Source organism: Eulemur rufifrons, chromosome 8, assembly GCF_041146395.1.
Source record: "Eulemur rufifrons isolate Redbay chromosome 8, OSU_ERuf_1, whole genome shotgun sequence".
NCBI lineage: Eukaryota > Metazoa > Chordata > Mammalia > Primates > Lemuridae > Eulemur > Eulemur rufifrons.
In genome coordinates, this window is record NC_090990.1 from 10,186,915 (window position 1) to 10,205,587 (window position 18,673).

Below are 18,673 nucleotides of genomic sequence, written 5' to 3' on the forward strand. Positions count from 1 at the left end.
CACATCTTACATATGAGGACACTGAGACTCAGAGAGGCAAATTCACTGTCCCTGGGACACACAGCCAGTGAGGGCCAGGCCAGGGGTGGAGGAGATTTAGTTCCTAGCCTGGCCTGAGTGATCCCACAGCCTGCATTCTTTGTGCTGCACCTGTTGTGGGAAAACGCACACCCAGCCCCCTGTACATGCTCACATTCTTAGCAAACCGGATGACCCCGGTTCTGGGTCAGCAAAGATGGTCCTGCAGACTTGGGACTCTGGCCTTTCCCGCCTCCTGGCTGCTGACCCCACCCCCTGGGCTTGGAGGGCTCTAGGACCCAGCAGTCTGGGGAGGGGAGAGCGTGTGGGGTCCCGACCTCCAGGTGCTCCCCTCCTTTCCTCCCCCTATCCTTTGCCTTTTCTCTCTCCTCCCCCCTTTCCTCTCCCACATCTCCTTCTTCATCCTTCCTCCTCCCTCTTCTCTCCTCTGCCTCCTCCCCTCCCCTCCCCGCTCAGCGCCCCACCCGCTCCGCCCACCACGTGGTCACATGGGGGCACCGCCGGATTTAAGCTTAATCTGCCTGGTGCTCAGCACAGCGGCCTGGCCCTGGGGGCGCTGACTGGGCTGGTTTGGGGCCCTGGAGAAGGGGGCTGGAGCGCTGCCCACAGCCTCCTCCCCCATGAGCTTGGGGCTGGCGGGGTCGCAGGAGGCCCAGCTGACACTGGAGACAGTTGTCCAGGTAGGTCCAGGATGGGGGAGTGTGGGCTCAGCAGGGGTGGTGAGAGGTGGATGAATCTTGAGGGCCAAGGGGGAAAGAGGTGTGGCGGTGGTGGGGTGCACAGGGACCCCAGATTGCGGCTCCCAGGACGACTGGGGGCAGAGGACACACAGGGCACAACTGCTGCACCTGCTGCAGCTCCCATATCCCAGTGCCCTGTGGTGGGCAACGGGGGTCCCCTCGGGCACAGCAGGATCCTCACCCACCTGTGCTGATGGGGGTTGTGAGTTGGCCGTAGGGTTTGGTTCTCTTCTCTGGCTCTGGGGGGCCTCCTTCCAGCGGCAGAGGGCACACAAGAGTCTCCTCCCGTGGCGCTTTTTTCTTTTCTAACTCCCAGCCTTCGCTCCATCTTGGGGGTTTCCTGCGGGTCCTCTAGGCACCCTCACGCTGGGCGGCAGGACTTTGCTCCTTTTCCTCTGAGGCCGGGGAGCACAAGGTCCCAGGTGTCCTGAAGACCCTCTCTCTTTCCCCGCAGACACTGGAGAGCAACCTCCTGGGACTGGGCGAGCAGGACCTGGCCCGGGACCCCCGGCTCTCCAGCCTGCCTGCCCGCATCCGGGAGATTGTCACCCATAACCTCTGCCAGCCCGAGAGCCCAGGTACCACCCCCGACCCTTTCCCCCTCCATAGACTCTGCCCGCTCCATAGTCACTGCCCGCATGTCACCTCTGCTCACACCCCTCCTCAGCAGGCATGATGGTGACAATGACTATAGCTTTCATCTCTTGAATACTCATTTCAAGGCAGGCATAATCCTATAAGAGAGGGACCCATTTTACAGATGAGGAAATGGAGGCTCAGGGCTGTAATTTGCCCAGACCTGTTCCCCACGTGCTGCAGCTAGAAGGGAAGGGCTGAACGTCCCCTCCCTACTGCCTGCAGCCTGCTGCAAAGACTTGAACCCCAAACACCATATTCTCTCCTACGGAAGGTGTGAGCTGGCTGAACCTGAGATTCCAGGGGGAGGGCAGTTCAGCTCAGACCAGCATTTTGCAGAAGTCTGACAGGGTGGTGTTGTCCATTCCCCACCCAAGCAGGAAGGCTGGTGGACCTCCTCTTGGTGGTGGCATGTTCAAGTTCGTTATATCGTCTGAGGGTCTGGGAAGGGCACAGGCAGTTGCAGCTGGTGTGTTGGCTGCTCTGCCAAATGGTGTTTTTGGTGCTCCAGCCATAGTCCCTGTTCAACTGCTGGGGTATTGGGACCCTAGACATGGAGAGACTTGGAGAGCCCTCACCCAGGCTGGCAGAGCCTAGCGGGCTGCCGCTGGCTAAGGCCTGTGATGTGCGTCCAGTTCTCCCAGGGTGAAGGGCGCCCCACAGGAGCTGACAACCCTGCTTCTCCTTCTGGCCTTTCTTTCCCTCGTTTCTCTTTCTCCTCTTCCTCATAGCCTGTCTTGAGCCCTGGCCTTGAGTGAGGCTTTCCTGCTTTTCTGGCAGGGTCTGGTTACTGTTCCATTTTACAGATGAACAAAACTGAGGCCTAGAGAAGAATAGTAATTGAAGAAGGAAGGAGCAAGTGCTCAGGGCCTAGACTCCTAGGCTGAGCCTCGTTCCTGCACTTTAGCTGCAGTTGCGTCCACTTTATGCCTAGCTCTAGGGCGATGGTCCCCAACCTTTTTGTCACTAGGCAGTGGTTTCATGAAAGACAGTTTTTCCACGAACAGGGAGCTAGGGGGTGGGGGACAGAGCTCAGGCGGTGATATGCAGCCGTTTTCCTCACAGGCCATGGATGGACTGGTACCAGGCCATGGCCCAGGGGTTGGGGACCGCAGCTCTAGGGCCTCTCTTTGCCTACTTTCCTGTTCCTCCGCTCTGCTAGCAGGCCTGGTGCTGCACCCACTCCCACCCGGGCTCCCCCAGGAACCTGGTTGACCTTCCTGCCCTGAGTGACAAGTGGGGTACCTGTCGGGGAGGGTGTCCCACTGGACCTGGGCAGAAGCCAACCATGTGCCCACTGACCCTTGCCAGCCTCGCTGCCAGCCCCGGAGATGGCATCGCTGCTGTCCCTGCAGGAGGAGAACCAGCTGCTGCAGCAGGAGCTGTCCCGCGTGGAGGACCTGCTGGCCCAGAGCCGCGCCGAGCGCGATGAGCTCGCCATTAAGTACAACGCCGTCAGCGAGAGGGTGGGTGCTGCCCGGGGCTGGGGCGGGCACAGGGCAGCAGCTGCAAGGTCCAGACCAGGCCTGTACGCAGGGCGGAAGGTGGGCCCTGGAGTCGGGCCGGCCCAGGTTTAGAAGTGGCCCTGAGCAAAGCACTCCCCTCTTTGAGGCTGTTTTCCGGAGCCGGGATGGCAATGGGACGTAGAGTTGTGAGGAATCAATGAGATAATGGAATAAAGTCCCCGCACCAGGCGTGTTTGGGGTGTGGGGCCAGAGAACAAGACCCCGGGAGGCCCTTCCCGCCCCTGAGTCTCTGACATCTCCCTGTGCTCCTGTTGCCATGGACCTTGAGGTTGAGGCCGTGGCTGGATGCCAGGGCAGGCTGGCATGGGCACCCTGGTGCTCTGCGGGCTGTCTCAGGCAGCTGCTGACACTCCCCGCTGGGGTGAGGCCTGGGCAGGGGAGGAAGGAGAGGGTAGGCCTGTCTCTGTGTCCAGACAGGATTCATGTCACCCGGACTTGCGCTGCAGGCTTGTGGGGGTCCGGGGCCTGGGGCGGGAGGTTGGCGTGCGCCGGGGCCAGGGGCGCGGGGTGCTCTTGATGCCGTGCCTGCTCTGGGCCTTTAGGCTGGTGGGAGGTGCCCCTGGGGAACTGATCGTGGCTGAATATTGGTAAGGGAGGTGCACGGGGATAGAGTGTTTGTGTGCAGACGGGAGGCATGGGGGGTATTAACAATCGTACTAGGAGCTACCATTTATTGAATGCCTACTGTACAGGCACATGCTGGGCGCTTTACATTTAATGCACCAAGGTCAGGACCATTATCATGCCCATTTAGCAGAGGAGAAAATGAAGGCTCGGAGAGGAGAAGCTCCCTGCCGGGGGTGACACAGCCAGTTAAGGCCAGAACCCAGGCGTCCTAACTGCCAGCCCAGGGCTCTGTGTTGAAGTCTTGTTTCCTGTGTGTGGGAAGACACTGGGCTAGGATCTTCAGGGGGCAGCTGGCCCCCGGAAAGCTGGAAGGGACCAGAGGGGCAGGGGCTGGCCTAGGGTCCCCTGTGTGGTAGTAACAGACCTAGGGTTAGCCTGAGCTGAGCCTGTCCAGGCTGAGGCCTGTACACTTGTGTTGCGAAGGGGGTGTGCATTTCTGTGTGTGACTGCGGGCTGTGCCCGTGTCCTGGTATCGCCCGTCTGGACAAGCCCCCGACTTGTTGGGACTTGCCAAGGAGCAGGGTAGGGGCCTGCAGTGGCCCCTAGCATTCAGGACAGCGCGGGGCTAGTTTTCCCGGGGTCTGCAGGGGCGTGGAGGGCGGGATGGCCCAAGTCCTGCAGTGTTGGTGGTAACAGGGCTCTGAGCCAGCCCCCTCCTGGCTTAGGCCTCTCTTTTGGCCCTTGGCAGTGCAGCTAGCCCTGCCTGCCCCCCGCAAAGCCCTCCTGGTTGGCAGGGGAAGGAAAGAGGAGGTGGGAGGTGGAGGTCCCTTCTGTGCCGGGACATAGCTGCTGGGGCTGGGGCTGCAGCACGGGGTCCTGGGTTAGTCTAGAAAGTTCCCTCATGTGTCTGGGGAAGCCCTTGAATAGCGTGCAGAGGGAGCCTGGCATTTCAGGTGTCCTCTGTCCGACATGGTTTGAGTGAGGCCCCACCTGAAGGCAGGGATTGAACGGGAGTGACCTGGACGTCCTATCCTTCCCCTGCACAGGAAACAAGACTTCAACACAGAGCCCTGGGTGGGCAGTCAGGACACCTGGGTTCTGGCCTTAACTGGCTGTGTCACCCCCAGCAGGCTGATTCCCCTCTCTGAGCCTCTGTTTTCTCCTCCGTTAAATGGGCATCGTAATGGTCCCAACCTGGAGGGTGGGTCCACAGAGAACTTAAGAATCTGGAGGTTGACTTATTACAAATGGGGAAACCAAGGCCCAGAGAGGGAGCATGATGGGCCCAAGGTCAGTGGTGGAGCTGGGATGAGACCCCTGGTCCAAGGCTCTGCAGTTGTGTGACACTGTCTCTCTCTGCTGCCCCCTTGTCCCTGTGGACGCAGGTGGGAAGATCTGCCCTGCGGCCATAACAGGCATAGTGAGCTGGGGAGGGTGGCGGGGGCGGCAGCCAGCGAGGTTGTTCTGGTCCTTCAAACCCCATGGCACCCTTGGGGTGGGGAGTGGAGAGAGGGTCAGGATCTGTGTCCTATTGAGGAAACTGAGGCAGGAGCTTCCAGAGACTACTTCCCAGCAGAGACGGAGGACCCCAGGGTCCCTGTGGAGAGCCCCGCTTTCTTCCCGTCCCTGAGAAGCAGGTGTAGGTGGGAATGGAAAGGAGGGAGTGGCCACCCCCCTTGGCTCCAGAGGACAGACCCCCTGGGGTCCCCCAGTGTCCATGGCAACCTGGACAGAGTGAATTGAATGGCGGGTATAGGGCAGCGGTTGCCAGGGGAGACAGTAAACTTCTTTCATCCCTGGCTTAGTGGCAGCCTCCTTCGCTTTTGAATTGCAAGTAAAATTGAAAGGCTGTTTTGTACGGGGTGAAGTTTGTGGAAAGGGGTGAGGTGTGGCGGGGAGGGCCCGGCTCTGAGCATTGACGGAGGGGGAGGAGCACCTGGCGACTGTCTGCACCCCTCTAGATCACAGAGGCAAACGGCGCCTGGTTCGCACAGACGTGCAACGCACACACAGGCCACACCGGCCCCGCACAGAGACACACAGATGCACAAAACATGCCACACGGATACCCTGAGGTTCACAGGATGTTCACAGAATAGTCACCCAGATGGATAGTCACACCACCACGATATACCCACGTGCAGACAACCCAGCACACTGTCTCGCATCTCGTGGACGCACACAGAAAAGGCACACAGCTCAACTCAGCCCGGTCAGCCCACGGAGGTCTGCACAGCTGCACAGAGCATATGGTCACTGACACACACACAGACACGCAGAGCCCAGGCACACTCTCCAGACCTCTCACAGTTGTGCACATGCGTCCCTGCCACACACGGCTATACAAACACATAAACTCATGCCCTGATACACACAGACGGGCCCAATGCCCACACCACAACACAGACGCCACCTAACGCAGGTTCACCCAATTGTCAGCATGTACCCAGCACCCACACATGAGAGACACACACAACGTCCCACGTGGAGACACGACAGAACATATCCCACTCACACCCAGTGAGGTACACCTGCACTGATGCACAACACACGTCTCGGGGCTGCCACCACATATGGAATTAAGTGGGCTTCGTGCAGACACTTGGTGGGCCTGCAGCCACCGTCCAGGCAGAAACCCCCTATTTCCACCTCCCTCCACATCCTTAGACTCAAGGGGGAGCCTCCAAGCAGTCCCAGTGAGCCACCCCAGAGGGCATGTGTCCCTGGGGATGGGGTGGGTAGAGATGCGGTTGTCCTTGGCTTTGTCGGTGGCTCACAGAGCATCTCCTGGGCATACTGGGTGCATTCAGGCCTGGAGGGCACTGTCCCTGCCACTGACCCAGCCTGGACCCGAGATCAGCGTGGGTGAGAACAGCTGCCCCTGTGATTGGTGTGGCCCCACATGGGGGTGTGGGGGGGCATGTGAATGCCCTGCCGGGGCTGTGGCAGGCCAGGTGCTGGGGAGATGACAGTGAGTGTGGGGCTGACGTCCCTGTTGGGTGTCCCCCAGCCCACTGTGTGCTCTCTCATTGCCCTGCTCCTCCCTCCCCTCCCTTTCCCCCAACAGCTGGAGGAGGCTGAGGGGCACCTGGGCCCAGCAGGTATACTAAGGGGTTGAGAGGGTGCCATGGCTAGTGGGGACAGCCAGAGCCAGGCAGACATCCTGCCTGTGCCCACAGAAGTCTGAGGACAAAGGTGCTGCTAGATGCCTGGGGGTGGAGGAAATTGGCAGTGGCAGGGGCTCCCAGAGAGGTACAGGGGAGGTGGGGACAGAGAGGGGGTCAATAGGCAGCATTTGTGTGCATTTCTTATAGATCTTACTACTGTGTATGTGGGGGTTGATCTGTGTCACCCTGGGGGTGTTTGAGCTGCCCATGTGCATTATGTGTGTGCATGTCTGTAGCTCAGGTGTGCATATATGCATATGTGTATTGATGCCTCTGCTTTGAATGTATTCCCATTGCTCGTGCCAATAATTCAGGATCTCAACAAATATTTACTGAGCGTGACCCAAGCTTTACCATGGCCACTGTTCTGGGCACTAAGATACAATGGGGAAGAAAAATCTAGGCTTTCCTGAGGTCATGTTGGGGTGGGGGTGGGGAGACATGGGCTTGAATGTAATAATTATAAACCACAGCAGGACTCTGTGTTCTGGAGGAGAGGCACACGTGCACCGAGGTGCAGCTTTGGGTTTTGCATGCAGTTTGTGGGCCCACCTGCATGTGTCCATGCATGCCTGGTCTGTATGTCCCTGCATGGCTGCATCCGCCCGTCGGTGCACACGTGCACTGCATCCTGGGCTTGCCCACATGTGCCTGCTCTCCCTGGTGCCAGGCTGTCAGCTTGCAAAGCATCATGGGTCTGGGCCCAGCCTGGCGCCCCCTGGAGAGGCCTGTGCCTGCCTTCCCGGGAGGCCCAGGACTCTCACCCAGGGCCCTTTCCTGCAGCTGGAGCAGGCTGTGCGGCTGGAGTCTGGGGAGCTGGAGACGCAGGAGCCCAGGGGTCTGGTACGGCAGAGCGTGGAGCTGCGGAGGCAGCTGCAGGAGGAGCAGGCCTCCTACCGGCGCAAGCTGCAGGCCTACCAGGAGGGCCAGCAGCGGCAGGCCCAGCTAGTGCAGCGGCTGCAGGCCAAGGTCAGGGCCACCCATTCTGCTCCTGCCCTCCCTTGTGCTCACTTTGCCCTGCCCCCACCCCCTGGGGCAAACCATCCACTCTCTGCCCATCCCCAGATTCTCCAGTACAAGAAGAGGTGCACAGAGCTGGAGCAACAGGTGCTGGAGAGAGCCACGGAGCTGGAGCAGCAACGGCTGAGGGTGGGTGCCAGGGTGAGGTCGGGGCAGACCCTCCCCTCCCCCTGCCCAGCCTGATACTCCCCCCTCACCTGCCCAGGACACAGAGCACAGCCAAGACCTGGAGAGCGCCCTCATCCGCCTGGAGGAGGAGCAGCAGAGGTGAGGGCGCAGAGGGAGGGTGCAGCAGGGAGCGTGCAGGGCTGGCAGGGTGGCCCTCCACTGGTTCCCTGTGCCCTGCCCAGGAGCGCCAGCCTGGCCCAGGTGAACGCTATGCTCCGAGAACAGCTGGACGAGGCAGGCTCGGCCAACCAGGCTCTGAGCGAGGACATACGAAAGGTGACCAGCGACTGGACACGCAGCCGCAAGGAGCTGGAGCAGCGGGAGGCAGCATGGAGGCGCGAGGAGGAGGTGGCCCGGGGTGCTGGGAGGCCAGCCTGACCTAAGGGGACAGCCCCCTGCAGAGAGGGGTGGACTTGGGAGTCCAGAGAGGGAGAGGGAGCGCGGGCCAGGTGAACAGGTCAGCAGAGGTGAATAGTCATCGTCATAATCGCTGCCTTCATTAGCACCCGGCGTGCATTTTCTTTTATTCCTCATGATAACCACATGTGGTAGGTGCCCTCGTTCTCCTCATGTTAAAGAGAGGTTAAGAAACCTGCCCACAGTCATGTGACTGGCAGCTGGGGTGCAGACCGAGGTCCCCTGCACTTTCTGCCCCTCTGTGCCACCTCTCGCGGCCAGTGGAAGCCTTGAAACCCGGTTCCCTGTGCAAGAGGGAGCCGTTGGGCTTGAGAGCTTGAGTGTGGCTGCTGTGACACAGCCCTGCACAGGCCAGAGCCGCCCGGGAAGACACATTCCCTGGGCAGCGGTGCCTCCCGGGTCGGGGAGCTGGGGGAGCTGGGGGAGCTGGGGGAGCTGGGGGAGGGGACGGATCTGCACTCACCCCAGCCCTCCGCTTGGCATGTCCCCTGCAGTCCTTCAATGCCTACTACAGCAACGAGCACGGCCGCCTGCTGCTCCTCTGGAGGCAGGTGGTGGGAGTCCGCCGGCTGGTCAGCGAGGTGAAGGTGTCCACCGAGAGGTGAGGCCTGGCCGGGGGAGGGGGCGCTGGGGAGACTCCACTCGACTCAGATGAACTTCAGTACAACTGAGCACACCTACTGTGTGCCAGGCCCTGTGGAGATGCAGAGGCAACTTGTGACAATTAACTGTTAACATTACCACAGTCGGGGCAGCCAGCATCTGCTAGATGTTTATTCTGAGCTAGGTTCTTCGTACATTTCATTTCAACTAATATTCACAGCGTCCCCGTGAGGTGGGAACTGTAAGGATCCCCATTTACAGATGAGGACACGGAGGCTCAGAGAGGTGGAGTGACCTTCCTGAGTAGTACGTGAGTGGCTGAATCAGGGTTTGAAGCTCCTGCTTTGAATCCAGTAGACCATTCGGATTCTGCTACCAAGGGTCTCGCAACCTCTCATAATGAAAAGACATACAGCCCCCCAAAATTCTAGACTGAGGGAGCGAGGGGTCAGTGACATGAGGGTGGGACAGAGGGAATGTCCTGGATGCTCAGAAGGATGGGAGGGGTGGGGAGGTCAGAAAAATTCTTCAGGGACAAGGTGAAATTTGCATAGATTGAAAATCTATGGTAGGGTGGAAACTGGCAGAGCAGCGGGCACCCCAGGCAGAGGGACAGGGTGAGCACAGGCTGCGGGGTGGGAGCACGTGGCAGCCAGGGGGGTTGGAGCCACGAGCCAGCGCAGAGAAGGAGAGCCCGCCTCAGCAGGGCAGCTGAGTCCTGCCCTAGCTTTGAGCAGCGGCCCACCATGGTCAGAGTGGCAGCGGAGCAGGCCAGGCTGTGGGGAGAGCCCCGAGGCAGGAGACCAATGTGTTCATTTTAGTGTCTTTTCTTCATATTATCAAATAGTGTTCAGCTTCTCCAGTTGACTCATAAATGTCTCAGATAGTCTTGCTTTACTTTTTGTCTTTTCAATTTGTTTGAATCCAGAGCCACAGATGTTCACAAAACGTGATTGGTTGCTTTATCTTTTAAGTCTCTGTTAACTTAATTTGTTCAGGAAACTGGGTTGTCCTTAGAGATTCCCGTAGTCTGGATTTTGCTGGTTGCATCCCTATGGTGTCACTTAACATGTTCCTTGTCCCCTGTATTTCCTGTGACTTGGGTGTTATATCCAAGGCTAGATCAGATTCAGGTTCTGTTTTTTTGGGGGGGATGATTTTTTGGCAAGAGTCTGTAAGTGGAGTGTGTTCTTCCATCAGGAGGCCACTTAGGGCTGGATGTCTCTCTTTTTATGACATTGGCAGTGCTGATGCTCAATGCCAAGATCCAAACATTGATCAGAGGTCGCAAAACTGTGATCTCATTCTGTCACTTCTTGGTGTGTTAATTAGAATTCTATAACAAGGCACTTCTGCTCCTTTCTGTTGGATACTCAGTGGTACAGTTCATTCAACAAAGGACGGAGTTTATTAACCTATATTATGGATTTAAAACAGGTTTTATTTTTAATTAGCATTTAAAATTTTTACATTTTACTTTTGGATAAGTCACACCTTCACAAGGTTAACATTTCAAAAGAGTGTACAGTGAAAAGTCTCCCTCCCGCCGCTGGCCCCAGACACTCCCCTTCCCTCCTTGGAGGCAAGCAGTGTCATCAGCTTCCTAAATGGCCTTCCAGGGTTATTTTATTTTATCTCGAGATAGGGTCTCACTCTGTTGCCCAGGCTGGAGTGCAGTGGCGCCATCACAGCTCACTGTAACCTCAAACGCCTGGGCTCAAATGATCCTCCCACCTCAGCCTCCCAAGTAGCTGGGACTATAGGAGTACACCACCACATCTTTTTAAAAATGTTTTGTAGAGGCGGGGTCTCTCTCTGTTGCCCAGGCTGGTCTTGAGCTCCTGGCCTCAAGCGATCCTTCTGCCTTGGCCTTCCAAAGTGTTAGGGTTACAGGCAGGAGCCACTACTCCCAGCCAGCGTTATTTTATACAAGCAAATAAAACAGATTGCATACATTTTTTATGTGTATACTCTTGGTAGAATTTCATCTTTGCAGTTCTTGAAGATGCTGTCTTCACCTAATAGTTACAACTTGGAGGGGCTCTATCTCAGGATAGGAAGAGCTTCCTCCCTGGTTTTTCTTGGCACAGCGTATTCTGTTGAATGGATGTGCCATAGTTAATAGCAGTCCCCTTTTGATGGACATTTAGGTGGTCACCAGCGTTTTTTACATGAGTAATGCTGCAGCGAATCCCATGGCCCCAGGTCACTGCCCTTGTGTCGGGGTGTATCTGTAGGATATGTTCCTAGCGGTGGAGCTGGCGGGGCAGAGGTCCTGTGCATTCAGGCTTTTCCAGGCTCTTCCTAATTGCCCTCCATTGTGGATGCACCACTCACCCTCCCACCAGCCATGCAGGGGCGGCCTCCTACCCCACAGCTTTGCCCACGTTGTGCATCATGTGACTTTTTTGGTTTTTTTTTTTTTTTCCAATTTGATAGCAACTTCCCAGTGTAGTTTTTTTGTTTTTTGTTTTTTTATTTGGGATGGGGTCTTCTGTGTTGCCCAAGCTGGCCTCACACTCCTGGGCTCTAGGGAGCCTCCGGCTTCTGCCTCTTGAGTAATGGGACTACAGTGTGCACTACCATGCCCAGCCCAGTGTAGTTTTTTTTCTTTTTTTTTTTTTAGACAGGGTCTTACTCTGTCACCCAGGCTGGAGTGCAGTGGCACAATCATAGTTCACTGCAGACTTGAACTCCTGGGCTCAAGTGATCCTCCTGTGACTGCCTCCTGAGTAGCTGGGATCGTAGGTGTGAGTCACTGTGCTCAGTCAGACCAGTGTAGTTTTAATTTGCACTTGGGAGCCACCACCGTCCCTTTCTGTCCCTATCCTGTGCTCTCTCCCCCAGGGATCTGCTGCAACTGGGAGGGGAGCTGGCGCGGACATCACGGGCTGTCCAGGAGGCAGGCTTGGGGCTGAGTGCGGGCCTGCAGCTGGCGGAGAGCCGGGCTGCAGCGGCCCTGGAGAAGCAAGCGCTGCTGCAGGCCCAGCTGGAGGAGCAGCTGCGGGACAAGGTGCTCCGTGAGAAGGACCTGGCCCAGCAGCAGGTGCAAAGTGACCTGGAGAAGGCCGACCTTGGTGCCAGGTGGGTGCCTGGCGGGTGCCAGGCAGGCCTCTCTGCAGGGGGTGCACCGGAGGCTTAGGGAGGAGGGAGTGTCTGTTTGGGGATGGGTCCTTCCCCGTGTGAGCTCAGCCGGTCTTCCCAGGCACCCCCTTTGAGGTTCCGAGGGCACTTGCCCAGGGTGCCTCATGCACGGTTCAACTTCCGGATGACAGAACTTGCGCCCCTAACTCCTGCTACCTGGACAAGTCCCAGAGTGCTTTCCCACGAGATAAAATGGGTACCATAAGAAGTCTGAGACCTAGAGAGGAGAAGTGACTGGCCTAAGGTCACACAGCTAGGGAGGTGGATCTCAGAGTCCCTCCCTTAGATCTGGGGAAACACGGAGGACACAGAAGCTGGAGGAGTCCCCCATTCACCTCTGTTTGTCCCCAACTCCAGAGTGACAGAGCTGGCCCTGGCAGTGGAGCATCTTCAGAACCAGAATCTGGAGAAAGATCATGTCAACAAGGCCCTCACTGAGAAACTTGAGGCCCTGGTGAGAGGCAGCTGCCCCCAGGACGTGGCAGGGTGGGGTGGGCCCCGGCCAGGTCCATCAGATCCGGGACACAGGCTCTGGCCACCTTGAGCATCCCGCTCAGACTCATGCTCGCCCCTCGTGTGTGTGCCCGGCTTAGTGCTAAGCACACTCGCCTCCTGTATCCCGTTTCGTCCTCCCGGCAGCCTGTAGCATGGTCCCCATGACATAGACGAGGAGACCAGGCCTGAGAGGGGATGCTTGTCCAGAGTCTCAGAGCCTGTACGCGGAGAGTCAGAACTTGAACTCCTGCTGGGGCTCTCCTGGTCCAGGGCTCTTCCTCTGGGAACTCGGCTGCCTCCCCACCAGAGGGACCCTCCTCAGGGTCACCCTGGGGCCTGGCCTGGGTTCTATGTCCAGTGCTCCTCCAGCAGTCGGTGTGACCTGGACCGGACACAGCGCTTTTCTGGGCCTGGTCTGCTCAGTGAGGGCAGTGGGCTGCTGTGGGGTCTCCCACGTGGCTGGCCTAGGGGCATGGCCTAGAGGCCATCTGGTCCGGTCGGTAGTGGGCCAGGAGGGAGAGGACGGGGAGGTTTCAGACTAGGGCAGACCCCTAACCACCCTTTCTTTGTCTCCCTAACCTCACTCAAGGAATCCCTGCGGCTGCAGGAGCAGGCGGCCCTGGAGGCAGATGATGGAGAGGGGCTGCAGCAGACCCTGAGGGACCTGGCACAGGTGGGAGAGCTCTGCCAGGCAGTCCCCAGCTGCCCGCCACGCCCTCTGGGGCCTTGGGCTGAACTGCAGTGGGCGGCCCGGACCCAGGCTGCTGCCGTCCAAGGAGAGTCACAGCGCTTTCCAGGCCCACCTGTGCGAAACTCTGAGTGTCCTCGCGATAAATGGGAGGCCTCAGCGGGCAAACAGGGCTGTGAGCTAGTGCAGGAGGCAGAATCAGGAAGCCTCTGGCAGGAAGGAGCTTAGGCTGTGCTGCAGTTCGGGGTGAAGAGGCCCCTCGGCGCGCCTGGGCTTCTCTGCCAGCTCACCCCGCGTCTCCCCACCTCCTTCTGCCCCCTGCCCTTCTCCCCCAGGCCGTCCTGTCAGACACCGAGAGCGGTGTCCAGCTAAGCGGCTCGGAGCGCACGGCGGACACGTCGGACGGCAGTCTGCGGGGGCTCTCGGGCCAGCGGACACCGTCCCCGCCCCGGCGCTCCTCGCCTGGCCGCGGCCGTTCCCCTCGCCGAGGCCCATCCCCGGCCTGCTCCGACTCCTCCACGCTCGCCCTGATCCACTCGGCCCTGCACAAGCGCCAGCTGCAGGTCCAGGTAGCAAGGGGCCTGAGCGCCGTCCTGGGGTCCAGGGGGTCCTGAGCAGGTTGTGGGGAGGAGCCTGAGCCCCTGAGATGGAGCCAAAGCCATGAGAAACAGCGACTGAGGGTGTCAGGACCCAAGCAGGTGGCCGAGCTCTGAGCTCAGAGTGGGCGGTGCTTGGGCAGCTGGGGGTGGAGCCAGGGGAGGAGGGAAGCTGTGGCCCAGCTAGAGCCCTGGTAGAAAGGGAGACCAGGTCCCATTATACAGAGCTGGGTCCCTGGGCAAAGGTCTGGGAAGAGGATCATAGTTAGGAAGAGAGAGCTAGGGGCAGAGTCAGAGCCGAGGTAGGCATGAGTCTCCGGGTGGAGCCAGGATGCACGGGGAGCCCCGGGGGTGGAGTCAGGACCCAGGCGAGGAAGGAGTGTGCTGGGGGGCTTGTCTGGCATCCCCGGGCTTGGGTCCCCAGGCGGGAGAGGGCTCAAAATTGTGGTGCGTGGAAACCTAGCCGTGAGGGCCCTGGCCTAGTGTGGCTGGTGTACGTCCGTGGAACCAGCAGACAGTGGGTAGGCTCTGGGAGCCCCCGTGCCCCCTCCGGACTCAGTGATCCCCACGCCCCAGGACATGCGTGGGCGCTATGAAGCGAGCCAGGACTTGCTTGTCGCCCTGAGGAAGCAGCTTAGCGACAGTGAGGGTGAGCGCCGTGCCCTAGAGGAACAGCTGCAGCGTCTGAAGGACAAGACCGATGGGGCCACCCAGGCCCACGAGGACACCCAGCGTGAGGCCCAGCGTCTGCGCAGTGTCAACGAGCTCCTGAGCAGGTGACCGGGAGGTCAGAAGTGGGGGTGGGGGGGGGCGGAATAAATCAGTGTCTGGGCCTAATGCCAGCCTGAGCCTTAAAGCGTGTGGCTTGCACTAATGTGGTCACCACTAGTTGCATGTGTCTATTATAATTTAAATTAGTTGAAATTTTTAAAAAGATAAAAAATTTAGTTCCTCAGTTGCACTGGCCACATTTCAAGTGCTCAACAGCCATACGTTGCTGGGGGGTGGTTCATTACCTGCAGTCCCAGCAACTGGGGAGGCTGAGGCAGGAGGATCACTTGAGCCTAGGAGTTTGAGGCTGCAGTGAGCTACGACGGGGCCATTGCACTCCAGCCTGGCTGACAGAGTGAGACCCTGTCTCTAAGAAAACCCAAACAACAACAAAACCCAGCCACATGTGGCTGTAGAACATTTCTGTCACCTCAGAGAGTTCTATTAACAGCATTAGTCTAAGACTGTCTTTCTTGGAAATTTTAAGCCAAGAAATTATCCAACTCTTAGCTGCCAGTTAGGTTTTTTTATTGTTGTGTTTTGGTTTTTCTCTTCGTAAATGTAACCATATAATGAAAAGTTTGAAAAATGGAGGGGAAATAAAAAGGCAGGACCCCCTCACAGCCTCACCTGCCCATCCTGATCCCCGTTAGGGCCCTGGTTTGCTTCCCACGGTGTTTCCTGGCAGGGGGTGGCAAATGTTCCCTGCACACCTACTATGTGCCAGGCTCTTGGCCAGGTGCTTCCCATATTAGTCTTCCCGGCAAACTGACACAATCTGGAACTGTTACCTTGCCTAGACTCACACAGCCCATGTGGCTGGGGGTGGCAGGGTGGGACTTGGAATCAGGCCCATCTGGTAGCAAACCCAGGCTTTCGATGCCTGGGAACGAGAAGGGCTTTTAAGTAGCTATGCTCACAGTGAACATCGTTTTGCACTCTACTCGTTTTATTTAATATCACATTGTGAGTTTTTTCCTACCCACCTCCAGTGGGGAAATGGCAGCTCTCTGCAAGTGTTTGGGGCTCCTGGTTTCTGCCACCTCCCTCCCCTGCCACGGCTGCCATGTGTCTGTGTGGCAGGAAGCTGTGGGATCTGGACACACCCAACTCTATTTGGCTTCCCAGAATCGAGGGGCATGGGGTGCTATAGGGGGCATTTCCTGGTTGCATGGCCTAGCAGAGCTGGTGGCACAATTGCCCATGTGTCCCAGGAGCCTAGCCCTGTTCTCTTCTACCTGGTGAGGTGCTTGGAGATAATGCCACACCTCCATCCATTCCAGCAGGCCTCCAACAGGGCCAGTTGGGAAAAGGAAAGCCAGGTTCTTCCTGAGGGGAGGTGTGAGTGAAATGAGTTGGGCTTCCTGGAGGCAGGTGCCTGGAAAGACAGAGGCTCATGATGAGAGGAGCAGCCCCGCCATCTTCCCTGGAGGTCGCAGCCCCAGCATCCTGTCTTCTCCCCCTCCCCTTGTCCTGCAGGGAGAAGGGCAGCCTGGCCCACAGCCTGCAGGTGGCCCAGCAGCAGGCGGAGGAGTTACAGCAGGAGCGGGAGAAACTGCAGGCTGCCCAGGACGAGCTGCGGCGCCAGCGGGACCGGCTGGAAGAAGAGCAGGAGGACATGGTGCAGGACGGCGCACGGGCACGCAGGGAGCTCGAGCGCAGGTAACTGCTTCTCACCTCCCTGCTGGGGCTCCTGACAGCGTCGCTGGGGGCTAGGGAGCACCCACTGTGTCCTGGGCCTCCTGCCACCTGGAGGCAGCCTCTTGGCACTCCTCTGATGGAGAGTCTTCTAATCAGTGCCATTTTGGGAAACTGAGGCTCAGGGACGTATGGTCACTTACCTGGGATAGAGAACGGGTAGAAGGGAGAACTTGGATGATAATAACACACTAATTACAATAACAGTAATAATATTCATATTATTTTTTAAATCTGGTTATAATAATACCAATACTAATATTATTAAGTCTCAGTTACCATTTTAAGCACTTAGATTCTCTCATTTAATCCTCAGGATAATTCTGTGATGTAGAGCGTATTATAGTTCCCTTGTTTTTTTTGTCAAGACAGAGTCTCACGCCATTGCCCTGGGTCAAGTGCAGTGATGCCGTTGTAGCTCACTGCAAGCTCCGACTCCTGGGCTCTAAGCCCTCCTTCTGCCTCTGCCTCCCGGGTAGCTAGGACTACGGGCATGCGCCACAATGCCCGGCTGGGTTTTGTTTTTTTCTTTTTTTTTTTTTTGTCTCTCTTTTTCTTTTTGGTAGAGACAGGGTCTCACTCTTGCTCAGGCTGGTCTTGAACTCCTGAGCTTAAGCAATCCTCCTGCTTCGGCCTCCCAGAGTGCTAGGATTACAGGCATGAGCCACCGTGCCCGGCCTGTAGAGGCTATTATAATCTCCATTTTATGGATGCTAAAACTGAGGCATAGAGGGGCCGTGTAACTTGCTCCAGGCCGCACGGCTAGTTAGTAGAAGAACCAGGACTTGAACCCAGGCATTCTGCCCTCGGAGTTAACTTCTTTACCACTGCCCTGCTTCCCTTCCCGAGGCATGAGTGATGGTGATGTTCAGTACCCGGTGGTAGTGGGTATTATTCTTGTGTCTGAAGGCCCTTGGGGTGATGTGTCAGGCACTTCGTGTACAGCAAGTACATGTATCTTTGTGACAACCTTACAAGGCAGGTGTTACCTCATTTTGCAGATGTGAAAACGGAGGTCCAGAGTCAAAGCTAAAAGGCAGTGGGCTTTGTTGTCCTTGTGAGTGAGGCTCTTGTCCCCAAGACTTCTGCCTTGGCCCTGGCCCCTGGCCCAGTATCCAGCTGGCTGCAGGAGGCGCAGGGCGGGCAAGTGACATGGGTACCCTCCTGCACTCTGTCCCGCAGCCATCGACAGCTAGAGCAGCTGGAAGTGAAGCGCTCAGGGCTGGCCAAGGAGCTGGTGGAGGTGAGGGAGGCTCTGAGCCGCGCCACGCTGCAGCGGGACGTGCTGCAGGCCGAGAAGGCGGAGGTGGCCGAGGCGCTGACCAAGGTGGGTCCTCGTTTGCTGCACAACCACAAACCTACCTCTGAGTCAGGCCCCGAGCCCCCTCACTCTGGCACAGACTGATCCCTGTCTCAGGCTGACCTCTGAGCCTGGTTGTAGACTGACCCCTTCCTTCTGGACGTAGGCTGACCTTTGATCCAGGCCGCAGACTGACCTCTGCTCCCAGCCCTAAGTGGACTGACCCTTCTTAGTGGCCATATCCCTGCTTTTCCAGATGCTCCTGGGAGCAGTGCCTCTAGTTCAGGGTCATCCCATGCCGTCTCTGGACACAGGTCCTAGGGTCTGTGAGAGTTGGGGCCACGGCCCAGAGGGTCCTCGGCAGGGGCCTGCCCCACTCCCTGCAGCCTGGGCCTGAGCGGTGCCATCTGCAGACCCTACCTGGGGGGACCCCCTGATCTCTGGCCCTGTTCTTTCACTGCTCTGCCCCGTGTGGCTTCTTTTAAATAGCTCCGTAAGCAGCAGGCCTTCTGCGGTGATTTTCCCGTCTCTCGTCTTCTCCTTGTCCTCCCACCCATCTCTGAGGGTCCCTCCCCCTGTGTCTCTTGTCTCTCCCCACCTCCCCACCCTCCTGCTGCTGCTCAGCTCACCCCGTCTCTCCCTCCCCTACTGTCTCTGGCCGCCTGGTCCTGACTCTGCAGGCTGAGGCTGGCCGCGCGGAGCTCGAGCTCTCCATGACCAAGCTGAGGGCAGAGGAGGCCTCTCTGCGGGACTCCTTGTCCAAGCTGAGCGCCCTTAACGAGAGCCTCGCTCAGGACAAGCTGGGCCTGAACCACCTCGTCGCCCAGGTACGCTGTGCACCAGCCTCACCCACCTGTCCTCCATGAGACCAGCCCTGTGCCCGTCTGTCTTGATCCCTGCCTCTCTTTCCATCTCCGTGGTTCTCTGACTCTGTCTGTCTGTCTGTCTGTCTTCTCTTTCTTGGTATCAGAGCAAAGAAGCCCCATGGGCCCTCCTCTGTTCTTCCTCCTCCCCCGTGTGCACACCCCCAAGGGCACTTCCCCTCACCCCCGGGAGCCTCCCCGGGGCTGGCTGTCATGGGTGGGTAGGTGGGTGGGT

At 58.1% G+C, this 18,673-nt stretch overlaps 1 protein-coding gene across 1 annotated transcript in view; it reads left to right on the forward strand.

The window, feature by feature from the left end:
• Positions 1–659: 659 nt before the first annotated feature.
• The window catches only part of CROCC (ciliary rootlet coiled-coil, rootletin), a 40,246-nt gene continuing 22,232 nt past the window's right edge, over positions 660–18,673 (forward strand). Inside the window, exons 1-16 of the mRNA XM_069479401.1 lie at positions 660–719; positions 1,234–1,357; positions 2,727–2,881; positions 7,459–7,644; positions 7,741–7,824; positions 7,901–7,962; positions 8,046–8,211; positions 8,775–8,881; positions 11,731–11,967; positions 12,385–12,481; positions 13,112–13,195; positions 13,546–13,779; positions 14,383–14,582; positions 16,057–16,239; positions 17,458–17,602; positions 18,256–18,402. Coding sequence (XP_069335502.1) covers positions 660–719; positions 1,234–1,357; positions 2,727–2,881; positions 7,459–7,644; positions 7,741–7,824; positions 7,901–7,962; positions 8,046–8,211; positions 8,775–8,881; positions 11,731–11,967; positions 12,385–12,481; positions 13,112–13,195; positions 13,546–13,779; positions 14,383–14,582; positions 16,057–16,239; positions 17,458–17,602; positions 18,256–18,402 — 2,271 coding nt within the window. The remainder of the gene's footprint in view (positions 720–1,233; positions 1,358–2,726; positions 2,882–7,458; positions 7,645–7,740; positions 7,825–7,900; positions 7,963–8,045; positions 8,212–8,774; positions 8,882–11,730; positions 11,968–12,384; positions 12,482–13,111; positions 13,196–13,545; positions 13,780–14,382; positions 14,583–16,056; positions 16,240–17,457; positions 17,603–18,255; positions 18,403–18,673) is intronic.